The sequence below is a fragment of the Bemisia tabaci genome, chromosome 2, assembly GCF_918797505.1.
Source record: "Bemisia tabaci chromosome 2, PGI_BMITA_v3".
Taxonomy (NCBI): domain Eukaryota; kingdom Metazoa; phylum Arthropoda; class Insecta; order Hemiptera; family Aleyrodidae; genus Bemisia; species Bemisia tabaci.
In genome coordinates this window covers 56,134,150-56,155,982 of record NC_092794.1, presented here as the reverse complement: position 1 = coordinate 56,155,982, position 21,833 = coordinate 56,134,150, and the positions used below count along the sequence as shown (strand labels likewise).

The 21,833-nt window shown below is 36.3% G+C and overlaps 2 protein-coding genes across 5 annotated transcripts in view; one reads left to right on the top strand and one right to left on the bottom strand.

Moving 5' to 3' along the window:
* Positions 1-88: 88 nt before the first annotated feature.
* BCAS2 (BCAS2 pre-mRNA processing factor) lies at positions 89-5,394 on the bottom strand. The gene is made up of 5 exons (XM_019047210.2): positions 5,016-5,394; positions 3,683-3,775; positions 2,553-2,725; positions 1,703-1,813; positions 89-916 (listed from the first exon to the last, which is right to left on the bottom strand). The coding sequence occupies exons 1-5, from the start codon at positions 5,088-5,090 to the stop codon at positions 703-705; spliced, it is 666 nt and encodes a 221-aa protein (XP_018902755.1). The 5' UTR covers positions 5,091-5,394; the 3' UTR covers positions 89-702.
* Positions 5,395-5,783: 389 nt separating this feature from the next.
* The window catches only part of msps (msps cytoskeleton-associated protein 5), a 36,079-nt gene continuing 20,029 nt past the window's right edge, over positions 5,784-21,833 (top strand). For 2 of the 4 annotated variants that reach the window (XM_019047202.2, XM_019047200.2), the window contains exons 1-16: positions 5,795-5,996; positions 7,111-7,190; positions 7,773-7,963; positions 8,281-8,487; positions 9,375-9,546; positions 9,870-9,996; positions 10,309-10,538; positions 11,830-12,024; positions 12,545-12,725; positions 14,625-14,737; positions 15,480-15,690; positions 16,316-16,485; positions 17,368-17,519; positions 19,206-19,427; positions 20,916-21,099; positions 21,521-21,718. In XM_019047202.2, the coding sequence (XP_018902747.2) occupies positions 7,134-7,190; positions 7,773-7,963; positions 8,281-8,487; positions 9,375-9,546; positions 9,870-9,996; positions 10,309-10,538; positions 11,830-12,024; positions 12,545-12,725; positions 14,625-14,737; positions 15,480-15,690; positions 16,316-16,485; positions 17,368-17,519; positions 19,206-19,427; positions 20,916-21,099; positions 21,521-21,718 (2,610 nt within the window). In that variant the 5' untranslated portion in view covers positions 5,795-5,996; positions 7,111-7,133. Of the gene's footprint in view, positions 5,997-7,110; positions 7,191-7,772; positions 7,964-8,280; positions 8,488-9,374; positions 9,547-9,869; positions 9,997-10,308; positions 10,539-11,829; positions 12,025-12,544; positions 12,726-14,624; positions 14,738-15,479; positions 15,691-16,315; positions 16,486-17,367; positions 17,520-19,205; positions 19,428-20,915; positions 21,100-21,520; positions 21,719-21,833 lie in introns of all 4 variants that reach the window. The other 2 variants (XM_019047204.2, XM_019047201.2) reach the window with 2 other exon arrangements.

Genomic DNA, 21,833 nt, shown 5'->3' with positions numbered 1-21,833 from the left:
TATCATAAGAAACAATGTTAAAAAAATACCCTTATGTCGAAGAAAATATTCGGGTTTTGTGAGAAAGCATGAAAAAGATAAGCAGTGCTAAGAATGGATTCAGTGTTTATTACCTTCAAACACAGAAGGAGCAGAGAAGGGGCATCCCTTGTGACAATCATTGAAAAACAGTCCATGAGCTTATACAAAAAATCAGAATTTAGGTGAAAAGCAGCTTACATTTTTTTGAAAAATTGAAAAAAAATTGCGATTTCACTTTAAGGAATTGTTTCTTTATAATTCCTTTTGAAGACTGAGAATCCTAAAAACCAGCAAAGATTCTAGATGTTGAATACTGACAAGCATATTGCCGCTTCACTCGAAATTTTTATGATGTCTACAATGAATTTGTCTTGAGAGACAAGACAATTAACTCAAATTCCCGGTATTATATTTTATACTTGGGTTGAAAAATCATACTGAAAATGACTTCATGATTTCTTGCCAGGAAGAGCTACAAAAATAATCCTGTACTTCAAGTAAAATTACAGCAAAATTGGAAAAAACAGAAGTAGAATTAACACCGAAGCATAACATCCCCCATTTCCACAGTTTCCCCCAATTCGGATTGAAATATGTAAAAGTTTACTTTCTCAGTTCTGAACGATGAGAATTTTCTGAGGTACACTCTGTCCAGCAAAGATAAAATGAAGACATGCAATTCTAATCGGTTTCTTCTTTATTCCTGTAGTACAATTTTTCTAGGAGAGATTCGTAGCCTGCATCAATGATTTCTCTTTCTAGATGAGCACACGCCTGCTCAATTTCATAGTTTTTACTGACCAGTCCTACCCAGTTGGCCTCTAGTTGTCGCAACTTCTCACCACCTTCCATCTGCATTGTCTTCCTTTCCCAGTTAATTTCTTGAATTTCTTTCCTGAAATTTTACACAGCAAATATTGAGCAACAGCTTATGAACTGGAAAATGAGGGTGATGGATGCAAATCCAATTAAAAGAAAGGACTCCCTCATTTCAATTCTAGAAGAACCATTAAAATCTTACCTGATTAATAATTTTCCTGGAAACAGCTAGGGGCTGCAATTTTGCCAATTAACAAGCAGACCTCTTGATTTCCGGAACACTCTAGCCTTATGGGTAAACACTTTTCATTTGTGATACAATTTATTTTGATATTTGTTTTTCCTTTAATAATTTACTATAGGAAGAATTGTTTCAAAATATACAGCACAACTTTATTCAGAGATGAATCAGGGTCAAGTTCTAGAAGACATTGTATGCTCAGGAGCACTGCGTACAGCACAACCTTGCGTACGATCCTCGTAAACTTAGAGGATCCTACCCTCGAACTTTTACCCATCCATTGCCCGATCCAAAAGTTAGGTAAAGTCGATAATTGAAAAATAACCCATAAGGTGGCTGATTTCTTGAAAAATTAGTACATTTTTGACGTTTTCCAACTCCTTTCGACAAGGAAGTGCCTGCCGCTCAGATAAGTAAGGTAAAAATTTCGATTTCTGGCAGATAAATGTGATCCTATGGAGTTTTTGTGAAATCCAACGACTGATGATAGCAGTCCGTATCAAGGATCCTACACAAGGTCGCAGCATTAGTGACTGCTCACGAATTTTTATGACTCTTACAGGAGTCCAGGGTCCTATAGAACTCGTCCCTGGATAAATGAAAGCAATATCTAAGTCTTACCTAAGATCCTGCACCTGCTTCTGAAGCTCCATTACACATTTGACTAACAACTGAAGATAAGATTTCCATACTTCCATTCCATATTCTAACATCAATTCTAAATTTGTAACTCTGAAACAAGGTAGGTTAACAAATAGATTCAAAGATAAAGTGATCTTTTAGAAGATGAGAATAAAACAGAAAGGTAACATCTAAACATGCAGAAAGTTCCAAGCCTCCCCTTAAATTCAATCAACCTTTCTCCTGTGTAATTAAAATTCATTATTTTTTCCCTGTGAAGACTTAAAGAACGAAACAAACTTTAATGTCTAGAAAATCTGACATTTTTCACGCATGTAACACAGTAATTGGTACAGGATTCCCCTGTTTTGTACCATTTTCATGGAAGTTTCCCTGTTCTCGAAGGGGTTCCCTCATTTCAAAGAACCGGGCTGGTCGCATGGTCCGGAAGTTTCCGTACCCTTGATGCCAATGAGAGTAGTTACTTCAAACATGAAGTTTTGAGAAAAAGGACCAAGTAATTGTGGGCGCAAATTTATTGAACAAGTTTTCCAGTTTATGTAATATTGTTGATGATCATCGAAAAGACCTCATCAGTTCTTGAAAATTATGTGATATTCTGCAAATTTCAGGGAGGCATTCAACAAATGCATCGATACCTTCCATTTTCAGCTTGTAGACTTAGCTGTAGTTCCAGAGAACTTAAGCAGTAACATAACATAGAGCAGAACATAATTGTGAAAAGAAATTTGTCGGTTCATCTGATTACACCCAGCACTTAATAGCATGGTTCTTATGGAATGATCATACACCACTAAGGAGAAAATCAAGTGACAATAATTTTTCTTACCTGACAGCTTGATGTTCAAGTTGGGCTAATGAGTTTTCTACACATTCATTCCAAGCACTTATATCAGTAAGCTTTCCTGCCGGTGGGGGTGGAAGTTCGTACCGTTTCATGCTTAGAGTGTCCATTGGTAATCTTTGCTGCATTCTTTCAAACTCTGCCTTCATTATTCCCGTCTAAAATAAAAAATATGATGATTGAAAAAGCGCAAGGATAGAAAAGTGTTGTCAATCTACGGACTCAGTAAAATACTTACGAAGAACCGCACAAGACAATGTTAGAAATCCGTGTAGAAAAGAACTCACTTGTGCATAAATTGTCAATTCTGCAGACTCATTTGGCAGCTCCACATTTTGGGATCAACGGAACAACATCCTCTGAGTCTACTGAAGATGCTGGAGTGTGGGGCTGGTGGAACGAGTCCGCAAGATTGAAAATTAATGTGCTAGTGCGTGCTTTTTTATTTGTGGATTTGAACCTACAGACTGTGGAATGTAACATCTGTTTTCTTATGAGTACAGCAGCTGATTTGACAAATCAAGTACATATAAGTCTCAATAGTTTTTTATTGCTGTTACATTCATTTTTTATAATTACATTGGTTGTCCCAAAAGTAAGTGTGGTGATATCATTTCATTACAAGAGTAATGATACTGAAGGCATAATTTTAGTTTCATTTGAAATATTAGATTTTAAGCTAGATCAATGGAGACCATGATCTAATTGGTTCAAGAATTGACAAAGTTAGAAAAATTTAAATGAAACTTGAACTGCTGTCATAGGCAAACATTTCTATTTGGCACCAAAGAATCTTTGTAAAGAAAGAACATATCAATGGCCAAAGTGGAACCGCATACCTCCACTACAATGTTTCAAAATTTTCACTCCTTTTTTTTTTTTTTCAAAAAGTAACAAGCCAACTTTATAGCTTGAAATGTTTACAGAATGTTCTGTTAACAGAAAAGGAAAATGAAGGAAATTTTAAAAAAATTATGTTGACTAGTTTTCCAAAGAAATAAAGTATAACAGAAAAAGTGCAATGTTGCGAAAGGAGATATGTGGTTTCGTACTTTAACCATTGATGTGTGATGGCATGAAATGCTGATTACTTAGCGATAGAATAAGGAGATTACCTCAAATGCATTAATATTCAGAGGAGGCAGATGCTCCAAATAATTTTTTGTGGGCCTGTAACGACTCGTTTCTTCTTTTACCATCGATAAAGCCTAGAAAAAGTTTTGAGAATTTTCATTACTTTAAAAAAATGATGATTCAAGGGTTTAGAGAGAGAAAACTTACAAAACACTTAGAAACATACCTATTCGCAATGAGTTTGAACGAAGAAAAAGAGGTTTGAAGTTTCATACCTCTGCAAGACTCAATGTTAAAGACAATTGTTTTCACATTCAAAATATTTTTTCTCGACATAGAATTCTTGACAGGAAAAAACGACCCCGCACACTCATTATGGAAAAGTGCACCATAATCGATTTTGAATTTTTTTATTGCATTCAATTCATCTCAAGATGCTGATCAAAAGTCATCATTGCGCCAACTTTCTATGATGCACCGTTTTCGCACAGTACGCCCAAAACACTTTAATTATTGGGCGAAAAAGAGTCCGAAAGATTCCTCATTTCAGCACTCAAGTGAACGGTCGGCTGTGTGTCGACAAGGAAATCAGGGGAACTCCAGCACCGAACAGCAGTCTTATTTTGGATTCTGCACTTGCTCAACCATCCAAATCAGAATCGTGAGGAGCATAAAAACAGGAAAGTCGGAGAAAAACAGGAAACGTAAAACAGAGGAGAGCGGGAGAGAGACAGCCCTAGAGTAGGCAGGAATAGATAAGAAGACAGACACTCGCTACGTTTTCCTCTATTCACATCAGACCTGTTCTTGAAGGCCTTATTGCTGAATAATTAAAGCATTCTGGATGTATTGTGCAAAAACGGTGCAATGTAGATAGTTGGCGCAATGATCACTTGGGATCAGCAACTTGAGATGAATTGAATGCAGTAAAAAAATTAAAATCGATCATGGTGCACTTCTTCATAAGGAGTGTGCAGGGTCCTTTAGGACTTGTTGGATTCATAACTAATCCAAATCCATTTTTTTTTCTTTTTCAAAACGAAGCTTGGTATGTTTCTTTGGGATTACTTATGCAGGCACATTTTGTTATTTGATCATCTCATCATAAGAGCCATCTACTCAGTCTGGATTATATTCTCGGACTGAGAGGAATAATGGTACCTTCTTTCATTCTTAGTGATGACAGGTCAGAAAATTGGTGAGGTATTTAGGTAAGTGCATGCTTCCAGGTTTTATTACCGTCAGTAAGAAAACGTCATTAGCTTCGTAGAGACTTAAAAACTTCCGCAAGATAATTCTGTACTTGCAAAAAACACAGGCAGATGAACAAAAACTTTGAATCACAAGCGTAGGAGAGAAGTTTCTGGAACTTACCGCTTCTCGAACTCCAGGCTCATTGTATCCCTGATCAATGTATGGGAGGGCATCTACAACTACTTCACCAGCCATTTGACAGGACTTATTTACAGTTCCAATAGGTGTACTAGTATAAAATCAGAGCATGCAGACCGGTGAGATGATGAAAGTATGTGGCGCCACAAGATATCTGAATGCTTGTAGTTTGTGGTGTGGTATATGGAAATGACAGAAAGCTAAAAGGAAAGAGAAAATAATGTTTCACTAAAAGAAAGTTTGAGTAAAGATGATGGAAAAAATAGATTCAATGATAAATTGATAAATTTTAAAATAACGTCAAATAAGCTCGAGGAAAGGAAACAAAACAAAAACAAAAGCAAGATCAAAACAATGCGGTGCCATTTTGGGGTAGTGGTAAGGTGGAGGGGTGCCGTGCTGACCAATCAGAAAAAGGGGTACGCTCGTGCGCCAACACTGTTTTCTCAATTCAAAATTTACTGATTGAATGTAGGAATGCAAATCATCCTAGTCCTTACACATGTGTTGTCCAATTTCTAATCGTTTTATTAAACACAATTGATGGTACATTTTGGTCTGAAAAACAAATATTTTATCATTCTGAAAAGTTTTTCGGAGGACACTAACTCCTGGTTCCGTAAGATTACCAGAAAATACAGAAAACTGGCCCTTCCTAGTGACGTCATGCCTGCCATATGACGCAAAAAATGACCGCCTAACTGAAAATGACCACCCTCTCTTTATTCGCAAATCCGCTGTTCTTTATCACGAAATCGATGTTAGCAGTTAGCATTTGAGCAGTTAATTTGAAATAAGTTCTTTCACGTCGTGATTATATCTTTCTTGATCGAGTTTTCCTCCAAGTGCACATCATAGCCTAAATTTCATGATTCATCAAATCTTGATAGGTAAAAGCCTTTGTTTCAATCTAAATCGACTGCAGTGTCAGGAAACTGTAAGCCAGTTGTGACTTGTAAACAGGTAAGCACCATTCTCAGCACCTGCTCTCATACATCAATATTTTACACCTCCTTGCAAGTCATAAGCACTACTGACTAGCTTAATTTGTCACTATGTGTATGAATGTCATCTGGATGCGTAAGCTTCTCTAAACAAACCCTACAATGAGCAATTTTTCTACTCGCAAGTATCTGAAGCCATTCCGTCCATTGAAACATGTTTCCTGCTCCTCTTGAAGTTATGAAGTCAGGCTTGCTTACTTTTGTGGGCTTGAAAATCTTATTAAATTATATCGTATCCGTGTACCATAGGCTAATTTACTACCTTGTGCTGTGAATGGATGCTTGAATTGCAAGGTTCTGCCTTCGCTCTTTCTCTCACACTGCTATGTAATACAGATCCAGGAAAGATGTATTGCTACTTCCACAATATTGTTTGCCTGATACATATTCTTATCGTGCATCCTTTAAGCATTCATTCTTGCTAAAGATTGTTCAAAGTCGGGGGATGCAGATAATTGCAACCATGGATTTCCTTTCACTGTGATTAGCCCACATTTATAGCTCTTGTAGAGATTAATCTGCCCTGTTTCTTGTAAAATCAAAGTAACACGCTCAGCTTTTGATCTTAGGCTTTATTTCACATTCTCTCATCAGTCTAGAGCTATGTAGATCCAAGCCATGCTTCATTTGAATCCTTCCTGTCGTAGCACCTTGGATTTCAGCAGGAAGAGAAATACATGCTCAAGTAACAGAACATTGAAAGTAATGAAGGTTAGTTACAAATATTTGAGTTATGATGTGTTGGCAGGAAACAGCTTAATGCTTCCGTCAAGAAGAACCTCTACTGTTCCTTCAACTCTAAAGTGCCTAACACCTATGATAGGTTATGTTCAAGGAACATTTGCGTAGGATACTCACTGCAGCCTGTTTCCGATAACTTGTCCTTTTTTGTCATGTTTTTGAGGTCAGAACTTTGTGTTGCCTTCATCTGACAAATCCATTTCCAACTCCCAAAACTGCTATGCGTATTTTTAGTTGTCACAAAGTGAAGATTTTAATCGTGTGATTTTGTAAGTAAAATGAATACTACGCTCATATCAGTCAATTTATTTTAATGTTCTCCCATGTTTCAGGGTAGTTGTAAGTGCAAAGAAAGATGGAAGAGGATACAGAATATTTGAAGCTACCAATCGAAGATCAGTGTGTCCACAAGGTATGCAAGCGACAGGAATCATTTAAGTACCAGCTCCACAATCTTTGTAATTTTTCTACACAGTATGGGATGAAATCAGGCTAAATGGTTTTTAACGCCAAAAGAAATATAAATGAAATAGCTGTACTGTATCTTAGAGGAGCTAATTTTGTGTCATTTGGCAGAGAAGGCCCCCTAAAATTTTCCCCTGTGTGAACATTCAAAGCTGGAGAGCAATAAACCAAGAATTTGAGACAAACTTGGTGAAATTTTGCCGGCACTGTTGCCAACTTTTAAAAACAAGTTACTCAGAATGTTAGTAGCATCCTTATCAATGAAAAGTATGGTTTAAGGGAAGGGGAGCGGGAGCTCCAACTGATAGCTTTTTTGGAGAGAAAAAAAAATTGACCTTTAGAACACTCTTTTACAACCCGTTGGTTTAACGTTGAGACACCCTGTATAAGTGAAGTTTCATTCTCACAAGGAAAAAGTTCTGCCATCTGTATTAAACTAGGTAATATTTTGTGGATATAAGTTTTTTTTTTTTTTTTTCATGAATTGATTTTCTACCAAATATCTATTTTTAATCTTCACAAATTACAGCTTTGGAAGGCTCGAGTCCATGGTTATGAAGAAGCAAAGAAGCTTTTCAGTACACTCGATGAAAAATCGCCAGAATGGAACAAGTATTTAGGACTGATAAAAAAATTTGTCACGGACAGCAATGCTGTGGCACAAGAAAAGGGTCTGGAAGCAACCTTAGCCTTTGTTGAAAATGCAGGACCGGCTGGAAAGTAAGTCTTCATCCATTTACAATTGGCAATAAGCTGACATGTTAGATTCCTTCTTAAACAAAAGAGCTCCAATTTTGACCATGCCTGGTCTTTTAATTTCCATCAGTCATTGGTTACTGCTCATTCAGTCTTGGTCAAAAGTTATTTCTTAATTTTTGTTGCACAAATCTTATTCTATGTGAAGTTTTGATGAGAACACATGTATCATAATGCCTAAATTTACAGCTTGTCTACTACCCCATTACCTGTAATCTCAAGGACAAATCATCAATCAATGCTGGTATCAAAATTTTTTAATCAATCTTTTTTTTTTTTAGAACTGTCGGTGACACCATGGCTGGAATTGTCAACAAATGTATTGCCGCCCCTAAGACTAAAACTAAAGATTTAGCAGCTCAAGTTACGCTGATGTATATTGAAATCGAGAAACAAGAACAAGTTCAAGAAGAACTCATGAAAGGTTTCGAGCACAAAAACCCGAAGACTGTCGCTGCTTGTGTTAGTGTTATGACACAGGCTGTGAGGTATGTTTATGCTGCTAACTATTCTTTTAACCCAGCAACTGTCAAAGTTATTCTTCAACAAAAGGATCTGCTTTTAAAATTTCAAACCCTTTACAAACGGAGATAAATTTTGGGTGAATTCCATGATTTGGCAGTTTGTAAAATCATTATGTACGTATTTTATTTTGAAGGAAAAGGGTGATTGTTGTATCAGGAGACTGGGAGGTTTCAGAAACAGATGAAGACTAACTGAAGCTAGGGAGAGACATTTATTCATTACCGGAAAGCTTTCGACAAGACATAAACATGAAAAGAACCGCAAACTTTCACAGGACCAATGACATCTTGTATCCTTGGCTGCCTAGCAGGCCATGTTACCAAGTCGGCAAAAATGAGGGGATATAACAGTGATCACTATCAGAAAAAAGAAGTGTTATTGTGTAGATACGTTATCAATGAATTTTTCCTTAATACCTAAATCATTTTTTCACGGTTCTGAATCATGAAGGGGAGATCGACTTGGAATGAGACATCTATTTTTGCCACTTGGTTTCAAGTAAGATTGTACGTATCAATTTTGCCTCATGGAAGGCAAACACAGTGAAATTCACTCTTGTTCCAACACGTCTGGACCGGTCAAATCCTCTGATGTATGTGGTTTTAGATGTTCTCAGCCCAAATTGGCAAACACTTTAGGTGTAAAAGTGGCCAACCGTTAATTATGTATCAAGCGCTCATAACATTTGGAAATTTTTTTTTGCCTTTTTCTGTTAGACACAACTCATATGAGGCTCAAAACTGCATTTGATGAGTAAGAAAATAAGACTTGAGTTATTTGTCTTCAAAAAATTTGAGCCCTTTAAGTTTTCATGATTATGTAGTTAATATTTTTTTATGTTTTTTTGCAGAGAATTCGGTATTAAAATCTTCAATGTTAAGACATTAGTGAAGAAAATTCCTGCTCTGTTGGAGGATCGTGATAAGAATGTTAGAGAGGAAGGGAAAGCCATGGTAATTGAAATGTACCGGTGGATAGGAATGGCACTCAAACCTCAGCTATCTAATTTAAAACCAGTACAGGTAAGCACTGAAGTTTATGTGTTGTATAATTTTTTTTTTTCATTAATTTAAAGTGATGGTGCCCATGATTGAAAGGGAATGTATTTACTTTAAAAATTTCATTTTTCTTTGTTCATAAGCAAATTTTTAAGATGTGGAAGTACCATGCACTAAGCAATCTGGTTGCTGGTATAACTGTTACTTTGTCAAAAAAGTTTTTTCTACACCTCTAACAGTAATGTCAGGGCACTTGCAGGTACATCATTATCCAATTTATTTAACTGCACAAGAAATATTGTTTACCTTTAACTAATAACGTTGCTTTTTCCTTCTCTCATTGTCAGATTGCGGAGCTGGAACCAGAATTAGAAAAAATGAAAAATGAACCGGCTGTGTCAACGCGCTACTTACGATCACAACAAGAAAAGCAAGCTTATAATGCAGTAGAAACTGAATCTGGAGCTGGTGGAGGTAAATATATTGTTCATATTTCACTTAAATCTATTGTGTTCTGGTCCTCTTTTATTTTTTATAATTTTCTATAATTTTGGCCAATTCCAGTGTGAATTTACCATTATTTATTCCTCCTGACTCTAAATGACACTAGTTTATCCCCAAATAAAAAAGATTTCCCAATCATCAACTACCGAGAAGCTAAATATGCTCCAACTTCAGTGAGCTGAAAATTCAAAATCATGAATAATGGACACTATAGGTTTTTGTTACAGTCAGTTCATTACATTTTTATGTTTTGCTGTAAATTAATGTTCATGTTTTGTCTAGACTTTCCTGGTGAAGGATGCGATGGTGACGAAAAAGTAGAGATTGACCCCTATGACCTGATGGATCCAGTCGACATTTTATCAAAACTTCCAAAAGATTTCTACTCCAAACTGGAGGAGAAAAAGTGGCAGGAGCGGAAGGATGCATTGACTACTCTTGAGCAGATTCTTACAGATGCGCCCAAGCTAGAAAATGGGGATTATGGGGACCTCGTGCGTGCCCTCAAAAAGGTAAAATTTTATGCCATGAACATTTTTACATGTTTTTGGAGTTCAACGCCAATCTCATTTTGGAACAGGACTTTACAAGAAGGCTTCTCAGATAGTTCTCATGGATTTTCATCATTTCACTGATGAGATCTTCTCTAGTTTTGCGACTGACTATGAGCTTGGACACCTCATCTCAGCAGAAATCTTTGGGGTAGGGTAGCATCTTTAAATATTATCACGCGAGTTTCAGGCCTCAGTCCTTGCCAGAGCTCCTTTTTTCTTTTTCACTGCATTTCTCTTGATGTCAGAACCCAGCATGGATCAGAGACCAAAGTCTTAGTGAACTTTACCTGTGCATACTATTTGAATTTGAAAACGAAAAAGGAATACCAAAAAACAGGAAAATGAAAAGAAAATAGTTATTCCAAGTTAAGGAAACCCCTAACTATACTGCACAAGCTGAGAATCAGGGACCTCTGCATGGTATGGAGGAGGTGATCAGGAAGTTTGAGGGTTTTAAATATTTACAGAGGCTCCCTTGCACAATTCCTTTGACCAACATGATGAGAGGCACAATACGAATCTCATTCATACATGCCACAGTGAGCGGCATGTACTTTGACATTAAGTTGTGTCTGATAGAAATTCACAACTTCATGCTAAAATTAAAACAAAAATTGTAATTTAAAAATGTGAAAAATTATGCTTGACGTAAGACTGGTCTGTAAGATGTCATATAATTGAGTGAAGATGAAAGTTGCTCATTTTCTTAGAGCCTGCTCTTCATTTGCAGTCTGCTATACTGCCATGCAAAGCTAAAATGCTGTAAATGCCATTTTTTATTTTTTGGAAACAATGTATCATAGCAGAAAAACTTTGGTGCCTTGGGGCAATGTTTTTACAGAATTCTTTTACAAATGCTTTCAAAAACTTCATCTGAAAATTTGAGGTGCATAGGTAAAACAGTTTTTCATTTATAAAGTGTTAAGTTCCTAAAAACAAGGGAGAATCTTGATAGAATTCCGGCGTTCTTGCATAGCCTGGCAGTATAGGTGTCTTGGCAGAGCAGGGTAATGCTGTCCTGAGGCCCCACTCTGATTTATCATGTAATACCTATCCACACACAGTTCGGAGACATCACAATATGTAATCACACAAGTGGCAGGTATATTTCTGCTTTAGTATGATTTTTACAGCTTCTAAATCTTGCTCAATCTCTAGATTCTCTCAAGTCGTCTTATGGACTAAATGATAGTTAACATGTTGATTTGTCCTCCTCGCTGAATCCACATATTTTTGCTTGCCTTTACAGATTTTAACAAAGGACAGTAATATAGTTGTAGTTTCACTAGCAGCTAAGTGTGCCGCCATGCTTGCCAGTGGTCTAAAAAAGAGGTTTCAGCCCTACTCAGCTGCATGTTTGCCATCATTCCTGGAGAAGTTTCGTGAAAAGAAACAGTCGGTCGTTCTTCCCCTGCGAGATGCTGTAGATGCTATTTATAACAGCGTATGTACAATATTATTTCATATCATTCATAAATTTTACTTATTTTATTAAAAATTACATCAGCTCTGAAAACAACAAAAATAGAGCAAGAGTAACACATTTCAGAAGGAAATTGACTTTTTAAAAAAAGGAAGCTAGTTTGGCTAAACTACAGTTTTAATTGAATTATTTTTGTATTGTTACGCAAAATTGAATGTTTGAATTACGCATAGATAGTTTGTTTATCTTTACATTATTATTTCTTTGATAATTATTTTGATGGCCTCACTGATGATATACAGATAATGTCAGCAATGAGTGGAACAGTGGTGTAGTAAATGACCTCACTGACGGTTTCTTTAACATTAGTTGATGATAAAAATCTGATGAATTAAAGTCTTGGTGTTAGATAAAAAGTCGCAAAAATGCCAAGTAGAGCCTCCTTCCACAAGAATGAAGATTTAGTTCTGTGGCGTAAATCTATGTTTTAAAATTTCAACATAAGTAACATACTATTAATTTTTCATTCTTCTTTTCACAGACAACTTTAGAAGCAATCCAGGAAGACGTCATTGCTGCATTAGATAATAAGAATCCCTCAGTAAAAGCAGAAGTAGCAGCGTTTCTAGGACGATGTTTCTGTAAATGCACTCCTACCATTTTAAACAAAAAGCTGTTGAAAGTTTACTCTGCTGCACTTCTGAAGACCCTCAATGAATCCGGTTGGTTTAGTTTCAAATTGAAAGCTCTTGAGAAATATCTGAGGAATATATTTTTGTAAAGTGTCCCAAACCTCCCGTACCAGTCTTTTTTCTTAGCTATATTAGGTTGGATGAAGTCGAGAACCACAAGGTCGAATCAGGAGTAGACCCCAAAAAATTCGGCTTTCACTTCTCTGAAGCCCTCTGATCTCCCTCAAGAGCTACTTAGGCAGTCCTGATTTTGAAAAGCAGGGTTCCTGGCACAAGTTTAAAATTACATAATCAAAATTTGAAAGTATTACAAATTTTAACCTTAATTGGACCACATTTTGCAATAAAGAACCACTATTTCTGGCTCATTTTAGAAACAATATAAATGCCCTTGGTTTCCTTATGCAGACAGGTGCTTTTACAAAAGAGCAAAAGATAGTGGTTCTTTATTGCAACATGTAATCCAATTGATAACAATATGTTCGAAATTGGCCCATCCTTGTCCAAAATACTGACCTTTGAAGTTGGGCAACAGAGTCCCTTCAACAAATATTTGCAGAATAAGTAAATTGATGTAGAGGCCTTGGTAAAAGATGTTCTCATAAGTAACTAACCCCAAATAGAATGGATTTGACAGTCCTGAGGTGCCTTGGGTTCTCCCCAATGAAGCATTGTAAAAAAAACCCAGATTTTTTGAATTTATAAGTTCAGGGACCTCTTCCTCCCCATCATTAAAGCCCTCAGGTGGCTTTGGGACCATCATATTCGGATTTCTCAGGGTTGATTACTTTGGATATCCCTTTTTCCTTGGCCTTTAAACCAAGTCAGTGACCTAGTATTCATTTCAGGGTGCTCTGTCCCTCAACTTTGATGTCAGTAATTCTAATTTGGACAGGGTGGGGCCGATTTTGAACTCCTTGATATCAGTTCTGGTTAAAATTTTCTATAATTTCTGATTTTGTAAAATAATTTCAAAATTGTGATGGAGCTGGCTTATCAATGAGAGGGCCCCTCTCTTAATGGCCACAAAGGACTGAGTGGGAGATGAGGCTTGAAGATGGTAAAATGCGGTCTCTTTGATTACAATGGAGATGTTGTATGTGTGAGGGATTTGCGATTTGACTGTAGATTCTTATGTAAAAGTTTGCGAGAAATACGATGGTGCCATGTAGGCCAAAAAAAAGCTCTCAAAGTGAGGCCAAAATGGAGGAGATATCCCATGCTATCCTGAGAGTCCACCTCTACATTAAAACAAACTCTCCATGCAAAGATAGGGAGCAAATACATTGACAGGGCTGCAACTTTCTTTGGGGACTCCAAAACTGAAAACACGGCAACCCTGCTAGCTTGCTAGCGAGCTTTTTTTTGAGCTTGGGAGTTGATTTCAGAGAAAACCTGTGGCACCATCGTGTTTCTCGCAAACTTTTACATAAAAGACAGCAGTCAAATCGCAAATCCCTCACACATGCAACATCTCCATTCTTCACTCAACCCTGCGGTTCCTGACTCAGCCCCACTTAAATAACGGAGAAAAAAGTCTGATACGGGTAGTCTGGAAAACTTTGTATGTTCAATCTCTGACGAACAAAGTGACCTGAAATATACTGCCATAAATGCCAACTGTTTGAGTGACATATTCTTTAATTCCTCCAGCATGTGTAAAAACTAATACCATCAACTAGCACTATCATTCAATGGTCTCATAATGTATTTGTTACAAATTAAAGAAGGCTACCATTTTACATCACCAATATTTTCTGCTTTGAGTCTTCTTCTTTTTTTTTTATTTCTTTTAAATGTGAAATTTTCACTTTTCTCTCTCTGTGAATGTATTCCTTGTGTCTCAAAAGTGATTTCATTTTCTGTTATAGAGTATTTGGAATTTTTTTTCTAGCTTTCCACTTACCAATTTTTTCTTTGTGTTCGCAGACCCTCTGGTGAGAGATAGCTCAGCAGATGCGTTAGGAGTAGCCATGAAAGTTGTAGGAGAAAAAGTTATGATGCCATTTTTGCCTGATGTAGATGCCTTGAAACTAGGAAAAGTAAGCAACACTCTATTCTTTGTTTTCAAACTTATAACCTCTTCAGACTCTAATTTTTACCATGAGGGGTGCAAAAATTTCTAATATGGTGTTTCTCGTAATCCAGTATTCCTTCTTCACAAAGACGTGGCTAAAGATCGCTGCACCAAAATAGTTCAATTATGCCCATTTTTGGGCCCCTATAATCTGGAAAACAGAATAAAAGCATGGAATCGGAGAGAAGAAAACGTCACAGAATACATTATCTTCTTAATTAAGTGAACAGAAACCTCTTGATCATGGATAGTACAAGCAGCAAAACACGCAACAACGGAACCAAAAAAAAGATAATAAACTGAGAAATACAGGCAAGGTAAAAGCAACAAAAACGATTAAGGAATGCACTCAATATTTTGTGAGATTAAGTTGAAAATTTTGATTTCGTCATAGTTTTAGTTTGCTTTTACCTCAGTAAAATAAATGTTCATGCCACAAAGAAACCTTCTCGTTTTCAGCATTTTTTAAGGCAAGATGGAACATCCCTGCCTACTTCTAAGAGTTATATTGTACTATTCTATCATAGATTTTAATCATTTTTATTTTGTGTTAATAATATTAATTTTTATCAATGAAAGATTTTATAGAAAAGGAACAAAAAAAAGTGCTCAGAGGAAATGTTAACAATTTAAGGGCAGAGTCCATCTCCTCAGTTGACTTATGTCATGTTAATTTATTGTTTAGCTGATACATCTTTTGTTTTCAGATTAAAGAAGGCTGTGAAAAAGCTGTCATCACAGCTAAAGTTACTAAAACGAGAGATGAACGGCCGGCCTCTGCTGCTCCGAAAGTAGAGGAAAAACCCAAAGCCGGAAGCGTTGCCCCGAAGCCTGTTAAGCGTCCAATTGCCTCAGGCACAATAACCAAATCCAAAAGTTCTCTTGCCAAGAAGACCATCACTGGATCCACAAGCAACCGTAAGCAGTGTATTAAGTGCTCTTTATTTTACTTCAATATATGTTAATGGTTTTACTCCGTTTGCTGGGCCCTTATACTGTAGGAGTAACTAATTAATCGCAAAAATAACTTTCTCTGCAATGTTTGATGTGTCTTTTTAAGTATTTCCACTCTTTTACTTATGGTGTAACATGTCTTAAATGACAATGGTTTCTTATGAGTTATCTTAACTTATCAGTTTGGATGCATTTATGCAGAGGAGAGCTGGAGTCCCTAAGTGGGTGGATGTCTTTTCGATACTTAGGGTTGCTTTCACATTGCAAAACACACTCGGGAGGAGGGTTTCTTGGGTCGCACCCCATGAGCCAGGACGCCAGAAGGATGAAGTACCAATTTGCTGCAATCCTAGGCTAAAAAACGATGAAATAATACCTAGAAATATTTAGAACTCTCGACTTTTTTATATAAGAAAGGAGGATGTGAGATAGATTGAAGTGCCACTGAACATTTCCGGGGAAGTTGGGTAAGTGTAAAATATATTGCCTAATATACAAGTTTTTAAGCTTGATACAATGATTGTCTTCTTTTAGTCGCTCTGTTAATGATTTTTAGAATGCTCTAATTTTTTTTCTTGTTATTTTTCAGTGGCGAGTAAATCTGTCAAAAGCACTGCAGCAAAAACGCCTCCTGAGCGTGAAATAACAGATGAAGAGTTTGAAGAAAAATGTGAATCCCTGCTGCCACCTAATTTATTGAACCACTTGACAGATAGCTCCTGGAAGACCCGATTGGCTGCGGCAGAGCAGTTTCTACAGGTGAGTTCGCGACCATTATTCTATTTGTCGAATAAATCCACTCATTTTTTGGATAATATTTCTAAATTAAGTTTTTAGTGTGTCTTGTCCTTTATGGTTCAAAGAATAGGTCCTCAGCACCTTTCAAACCATTTAAGCTATCAAAAGTTTATTCATTTAGTCGAGTGCAAGGATTGTAGAAACCCTACATACAATGTTTTCTTTGTAAATGCACATGATAGGAGCAATACATATGAAATCAATCTCAGTATTTCTGTGTCTTCTACCACAATTAATTTTTCATACAGAAAAGTGGCTTGTATGTTTATTTAAATATTGCATCAAATTGTTTCTCTATCTGATAAAGTATCCTCTGTGTGAAATATGTTACCTACTAGTAAAATATCAGGTGTGAAGATGGCCATTTTTGAGCAGATTTATGAAAGCCTAAATTTTAAGGAAATTGAAAAGAAATAAACTAAATACTAAGCAAAGGGAGCTGTATGTTCCATAGGCATAAAGCTATCTTAACAACAAGCATAGAATATGATCAACTGCTTTGCCAATCCACTCATAAAACACTGCCAGTTTTAATATTCATAGCAGCAAGGTCCTAGAAGGCTCAATAAGAAAAAAGGGAAAACCTCATGATTAACCTCCAAGAAGGCACATCCTCTGGAAAACTTTTATGTTGCGACATGAAGAAACTTTGCCAACAAGCAGAAAAATGATTGCAATCCTTGTAATTTCAGTTCTGCTGCTCTCATCAATATGCTTCAGGTAAAAAAAAACTGAGGATAGCATGTTCCAAAAAGTTTGGGAGAAGGAGCACGGTCTCTTTACAAAGACTAAATTTATCCTTATGTTGCTTTAATTCTAATAAAAAATAATCATAATTTACAGCTTGTTGAATCCATCGGTGCTGGCGAAGCACCAAGCCAAGTACTTTTTAAAGTTTTAACGAAAAAGCCCGGTTTAAAAGATAATAACTTTCAAGTCCTCAAGTTTCGTCTGGACACTCTGAAAAGGATTGCAGAGAAATTTCCCATTTCCAGGTATGATTCGCCTCTCTCCATGTTTGTACATTTTTCTTTTGATGGTAGTATAATGATAATGGTGCTGTCTTTGCAATCATTGGAGCAGCTATCGTAAACTGTAGACTTGCAGCTCTGGATTAGTATTTTTTCAACCCACTTTGTAGATAATTTCTATCCAACCCATCCCAATAAGACAAACAGGAAAATTTATAATGCAAAATTACATTCTACCATCAGATATTGCTCAGTGTGGAGACTCCACGACTCTTTTACATGCTTCTTTTTGAAGGCTAAAATATTTTGATTCAGAGATCTTTTATGTGACCCTTCTTGGAAAAATGGATCTTAGTACAGTTAAACTTTACTTTAATGAGTTTCTGAAGACAAGCGAAGAAACATGCAGGCATAGACATGTGTGCCTTTTTCCCAGTGTAAATGCTAGGCTCTGGAAGATTTTGGTCCATTTGTCAAATCTAGTTTGTTTTACATGGTGAAGACTGCACTCGGAGTAGATTTTCTTCATCGAATTGAACATGCGTTAAACCAAAATCCACTCAATGTAATTATATTTACATTAAAAAGATAGGGATTTTTTTCGGGACTGAGGAGAAATTTGCTAATCTGAAAAATTTGTTGAACTAATGTCCGTTAAATAAAAGTTTTACTCTACAGGAGAAAATTCTTTTAAGGAGCAGTATTTGTCTAGCTAGGTGGTTCGAAGAATCAAAATTTGGATTTTTGATGGTAGATAATGGCTTGTGGAAAGAAACCTTTGCAAGCAATATTGTTCATTTTTTTTACCAATAAAAAGAGTGACGTTTTACTTAAATCTGGCAATTTTGAAGATCATTTAGAACCTACTAACTTGAATATATTGATTTTGATGGCGCTGTCAAAATTAATATGTGCAAGTAAGTAATTTTTAAATGATTTTCTAGCACATAATGTCACATTATTGTCTGGCCACCATGGCGATTTATTTGTTTTCTTTCAAAGGCAAATTATAACTGAAAAAAAAAAAAAACTCTTTCTACACATTGTAGTTTTTGAAATGCAAACTATGATAACCTCTTTTTTGTCAAACGTATCTGGGTACTTATTACACTTTTATTTTCTTGTTAGTTTAAGATCTTTACAGGTAGCAACTTTCTGTCAAAAACTGAAAATGGCATAAATATTTTTTATATTTAAGAAATTCTTGCTGAGCTACAGGAAACGGAACACATGTTTGCACAGAAGTTTTCGCCTAGTCATGTCTTGTTTTGTTGCAACAGCAATGTTACTGATACACTTCCAAGTCTAAAACTGATTTTACTGTTGGAAAATCAGCAAACTTCAAAATGTAGACAACCAGTTATATTCTAAAAGTTCGTGAGTGAAATGGCAAAAATATGTTTACAAAATACCTGAAGGTGCTGCGAACGCCTTATTTCTCCTGCCCAAGTTTCAAAAAGTTAAACATTTGAGAGAAAAAAGTTTTTGAATGGTACAAATTTATGGAAATTTTTTAACAGAGGAACACCAACCAAACTGAATACAGATTATGTTAACGCATTGTTTTTAGACTCAGTTTATAGTTTGATAATTAATTTATTTTATTTTCAATGCATCTGATTTAATTTTGTTCTCACCTATTGTTTGGATTACCTCTGTCCCCCTTAAGTCCTTCTACTAACCCAGTTGTTAATGCTTTTCAATTTTCAGTACGGCATTAAATATTGTCTTGACGGACACTGCATCCCTACTGGGAGATCCCAAGAATGGTTCGGCAGCTGCAGAGGCACTGACCCTTCTGGCAGAAGCCTCACGTTTAGACCTTGTTTCAACGGAGGTTTTAAATTATGCTTTCAACACCCAGAAAAATCCAAAAGTACAGCAGGAGACATTGAACTGGATGTCCAACGCTATTCTCGAGTTCGGATTTGTGTATGTAATTTTCATAATGCAAAGTCAACCTCAATTCTGGGCCTCATAAAGTTCCGGCATGATCATCATAAAATTTCATTCATTTGACTGTATTTCTGATGAAAGGAACCCTGTGCTGATGAATTAAATCAAAGTGAACTATGATATATACCAATCTTATGTCCTCAGTTCCTTTTGTTAATTCTTTGGCATATAACTCATTTCAGCATGGATATGTCAATTTTTTTCAGTCTCTCCAGTGCTGTCTAGAAATTAGAATGTGGAAGCAGCATTGAAGGAAATGAGTTAGGAAAAACATAATCTAGTTGCTTTGATGGGTCATTTACTTCATTCAAAAATTGTGTGTTGATGTTTTGTGCTTATAGATCAGCCAAAAATAATGAGGCTTGTCTAAACGCCAAGTTTCTATGTTCAAAATTAATGAAGACCTTGCCCTCCGAAAAAATACGGCTCATGATGTCCTCCACCGCGGTAGTACCAACCATGCTTATCAATTAGTGATGCACACGTTTTCACTAGTCGTTCTGTTTAGAACACGAATTGAACTGAAGTGGAAGGAACCTTGATATGCACTACTGCAATGGATGACCACCATGCTTTTCGAAGGGCAATATCTCCTTTCATAATGAATGTAGAAACTTGGTGTCAGGACGGATTCTATGACTTTTTGCGGATCTATGATCTAAAATCATCAAAACTTGATTCTGTGACTAGCGCAACTTACTCATTTTAGCATTTCAAGGGTATATTGCATTGTCCAGCAAAATCTTACAAAGTGGCAAGATCCTGAAAAATCAGGATATTCTATTTTTGAACATTTTTAAATATTATTCTTTTGAAGCTTTTCAGTTGCTTTTGCTTATCAAAAGAGCCAGAATTTTGAACTTGTTTTGTCTCATGAGGTGCTTTTTTAAGCTTGAAATCCTTTAAAAGTCTGAGAATTTTGAAATTCAAGGAAATGTATCACTCAGTCTTAAAGGGATCTTCAGGGTGAGATGTTCTAAAACAATTGCTCTTAAAAAAAAACAAATGAAAAATCATTTACACTGCAAACCTCCCTTGAAAATAAGAGCAAAACAAGCAACTGACCGGATCCTCCAATAGAAACACAGACACTAGACAGAGACAAGGAAGGAAACAGACCCAGCCAATATACTTATTTATATGTCACAGCTCTTTTTAATAGTGAGGAAATTAAGAAAAATTGGTATCTTCACAATATTACAATTTTCATAGTTTCTCTTTGCTGCTTTGGGTCCAAATAATGTCTAGATTTCCATACATTTCAGTCAAATCACCCTAAGTAATAAAATGTTGGAATTTGTATAGTACCAGTAGGAGGAGAGTTTTCAAACAATTAAAAAAAAGAGAGAGGATTGAGGAAATGTTGTTTCAAAAATGAATGATTAAAAGAATTAGAAAGCACAAATATGATACAACGTTTTATTCCTAATTAAATTTGGTTTCTGTTTTTCTTTGTAACATTAGCATGGAACCGAAGTCTCTGATGGATAATGTGAAAAAAGCTGTTAATGCAACCAACGTCGGAGTCAGAAGTGCAGGCATTTCCTTGCTAGGCACCATGTATCTCTACATGGGGCAACAGCTGAGCATGTTCTTTGAAAATGATAAAGCTGCACTGGTCCAACAAATCAATACAGAGTTCAGTCGGGTAAGTTGATGTTCTTCTCCTATGGTATGTTGTGTGTTTATCAACGAGCCCTCCAAGACCGTTTTAACCCTTGATTTGATCCATGTAGACCCTTTCATTTCTTGTGAGCAGGAAAATCAAATTTTTCACAACCAGTGCGTTTATTTCTTGGTTAGGTGTTAATTTTTGCTGCGCACATTGTGTTCTGCATGAAATTTTGAAAGGTTAACCTATCAGAATGCTTCAACTCAGACCTTGACCAGTGGTCCATCAGCATTTTGACAGAATCCATTTTCATCAAGATATCAGCTTGTCCAAAGATTTTCCTGTGGAAGCTGTTTTTGCAGTATTGATAATTTTGTGAGAAAGAGACAGAGGCAAACTCTTTGTTTCAAATGCTCTGCCAATGTAATCTCCTTTTTTTGCCTTTTCATCGATACAGAGAGCTGGTGAAACACCCCCAGTGCCAATCCGTGGCAAAGGAGCAAAACAAGCTGAAAGTAGAAAAGATGCAGATGATGATGTTGAAGAGGAAGTAGAGGTACCTAAAGTGAAGATCCAGGACATTGTTCCACGTGTTGACATACGACCGCAGATAACAGATTCACTGATAAATGAATTGGGCGATAAAAATTGGAAGGTAAGATAAAATTTTGGTTAAGGAATTTTGATTCTCATAGTATGATTGCCGGTACAGGGTTCCTACAGTCATTACAAATCCAAAAAGTCTGGATAAAGTGGGAAAGGTTTTCTAG

Excerpts from the sequence above, each read along its gene's own strand:
- BCAS2 (XM_019047210.2), bottom strand. The coding sequence starts at position 5,090 with ATGGCTGGTGAAGTAGTTGTAGATGCCCTCCCATACATTGATCAGGGA. Across the intron at positions 3,776-5,015 it reads AGCCTGGAGTTCGAGAAGCG|GCTTTATCGATGGTAAAAGA; the intron begins GTAAGTTCCAGA and ends AACTTTTTCTAG. Across the intron at positions 2,726-3,682 it reads TGAATATTAATGCATTTGAG|ACGGGAATAATGAAGGCAGA; the intron begins GTAATCTCCTTA and ends TTTTTATTTTAG.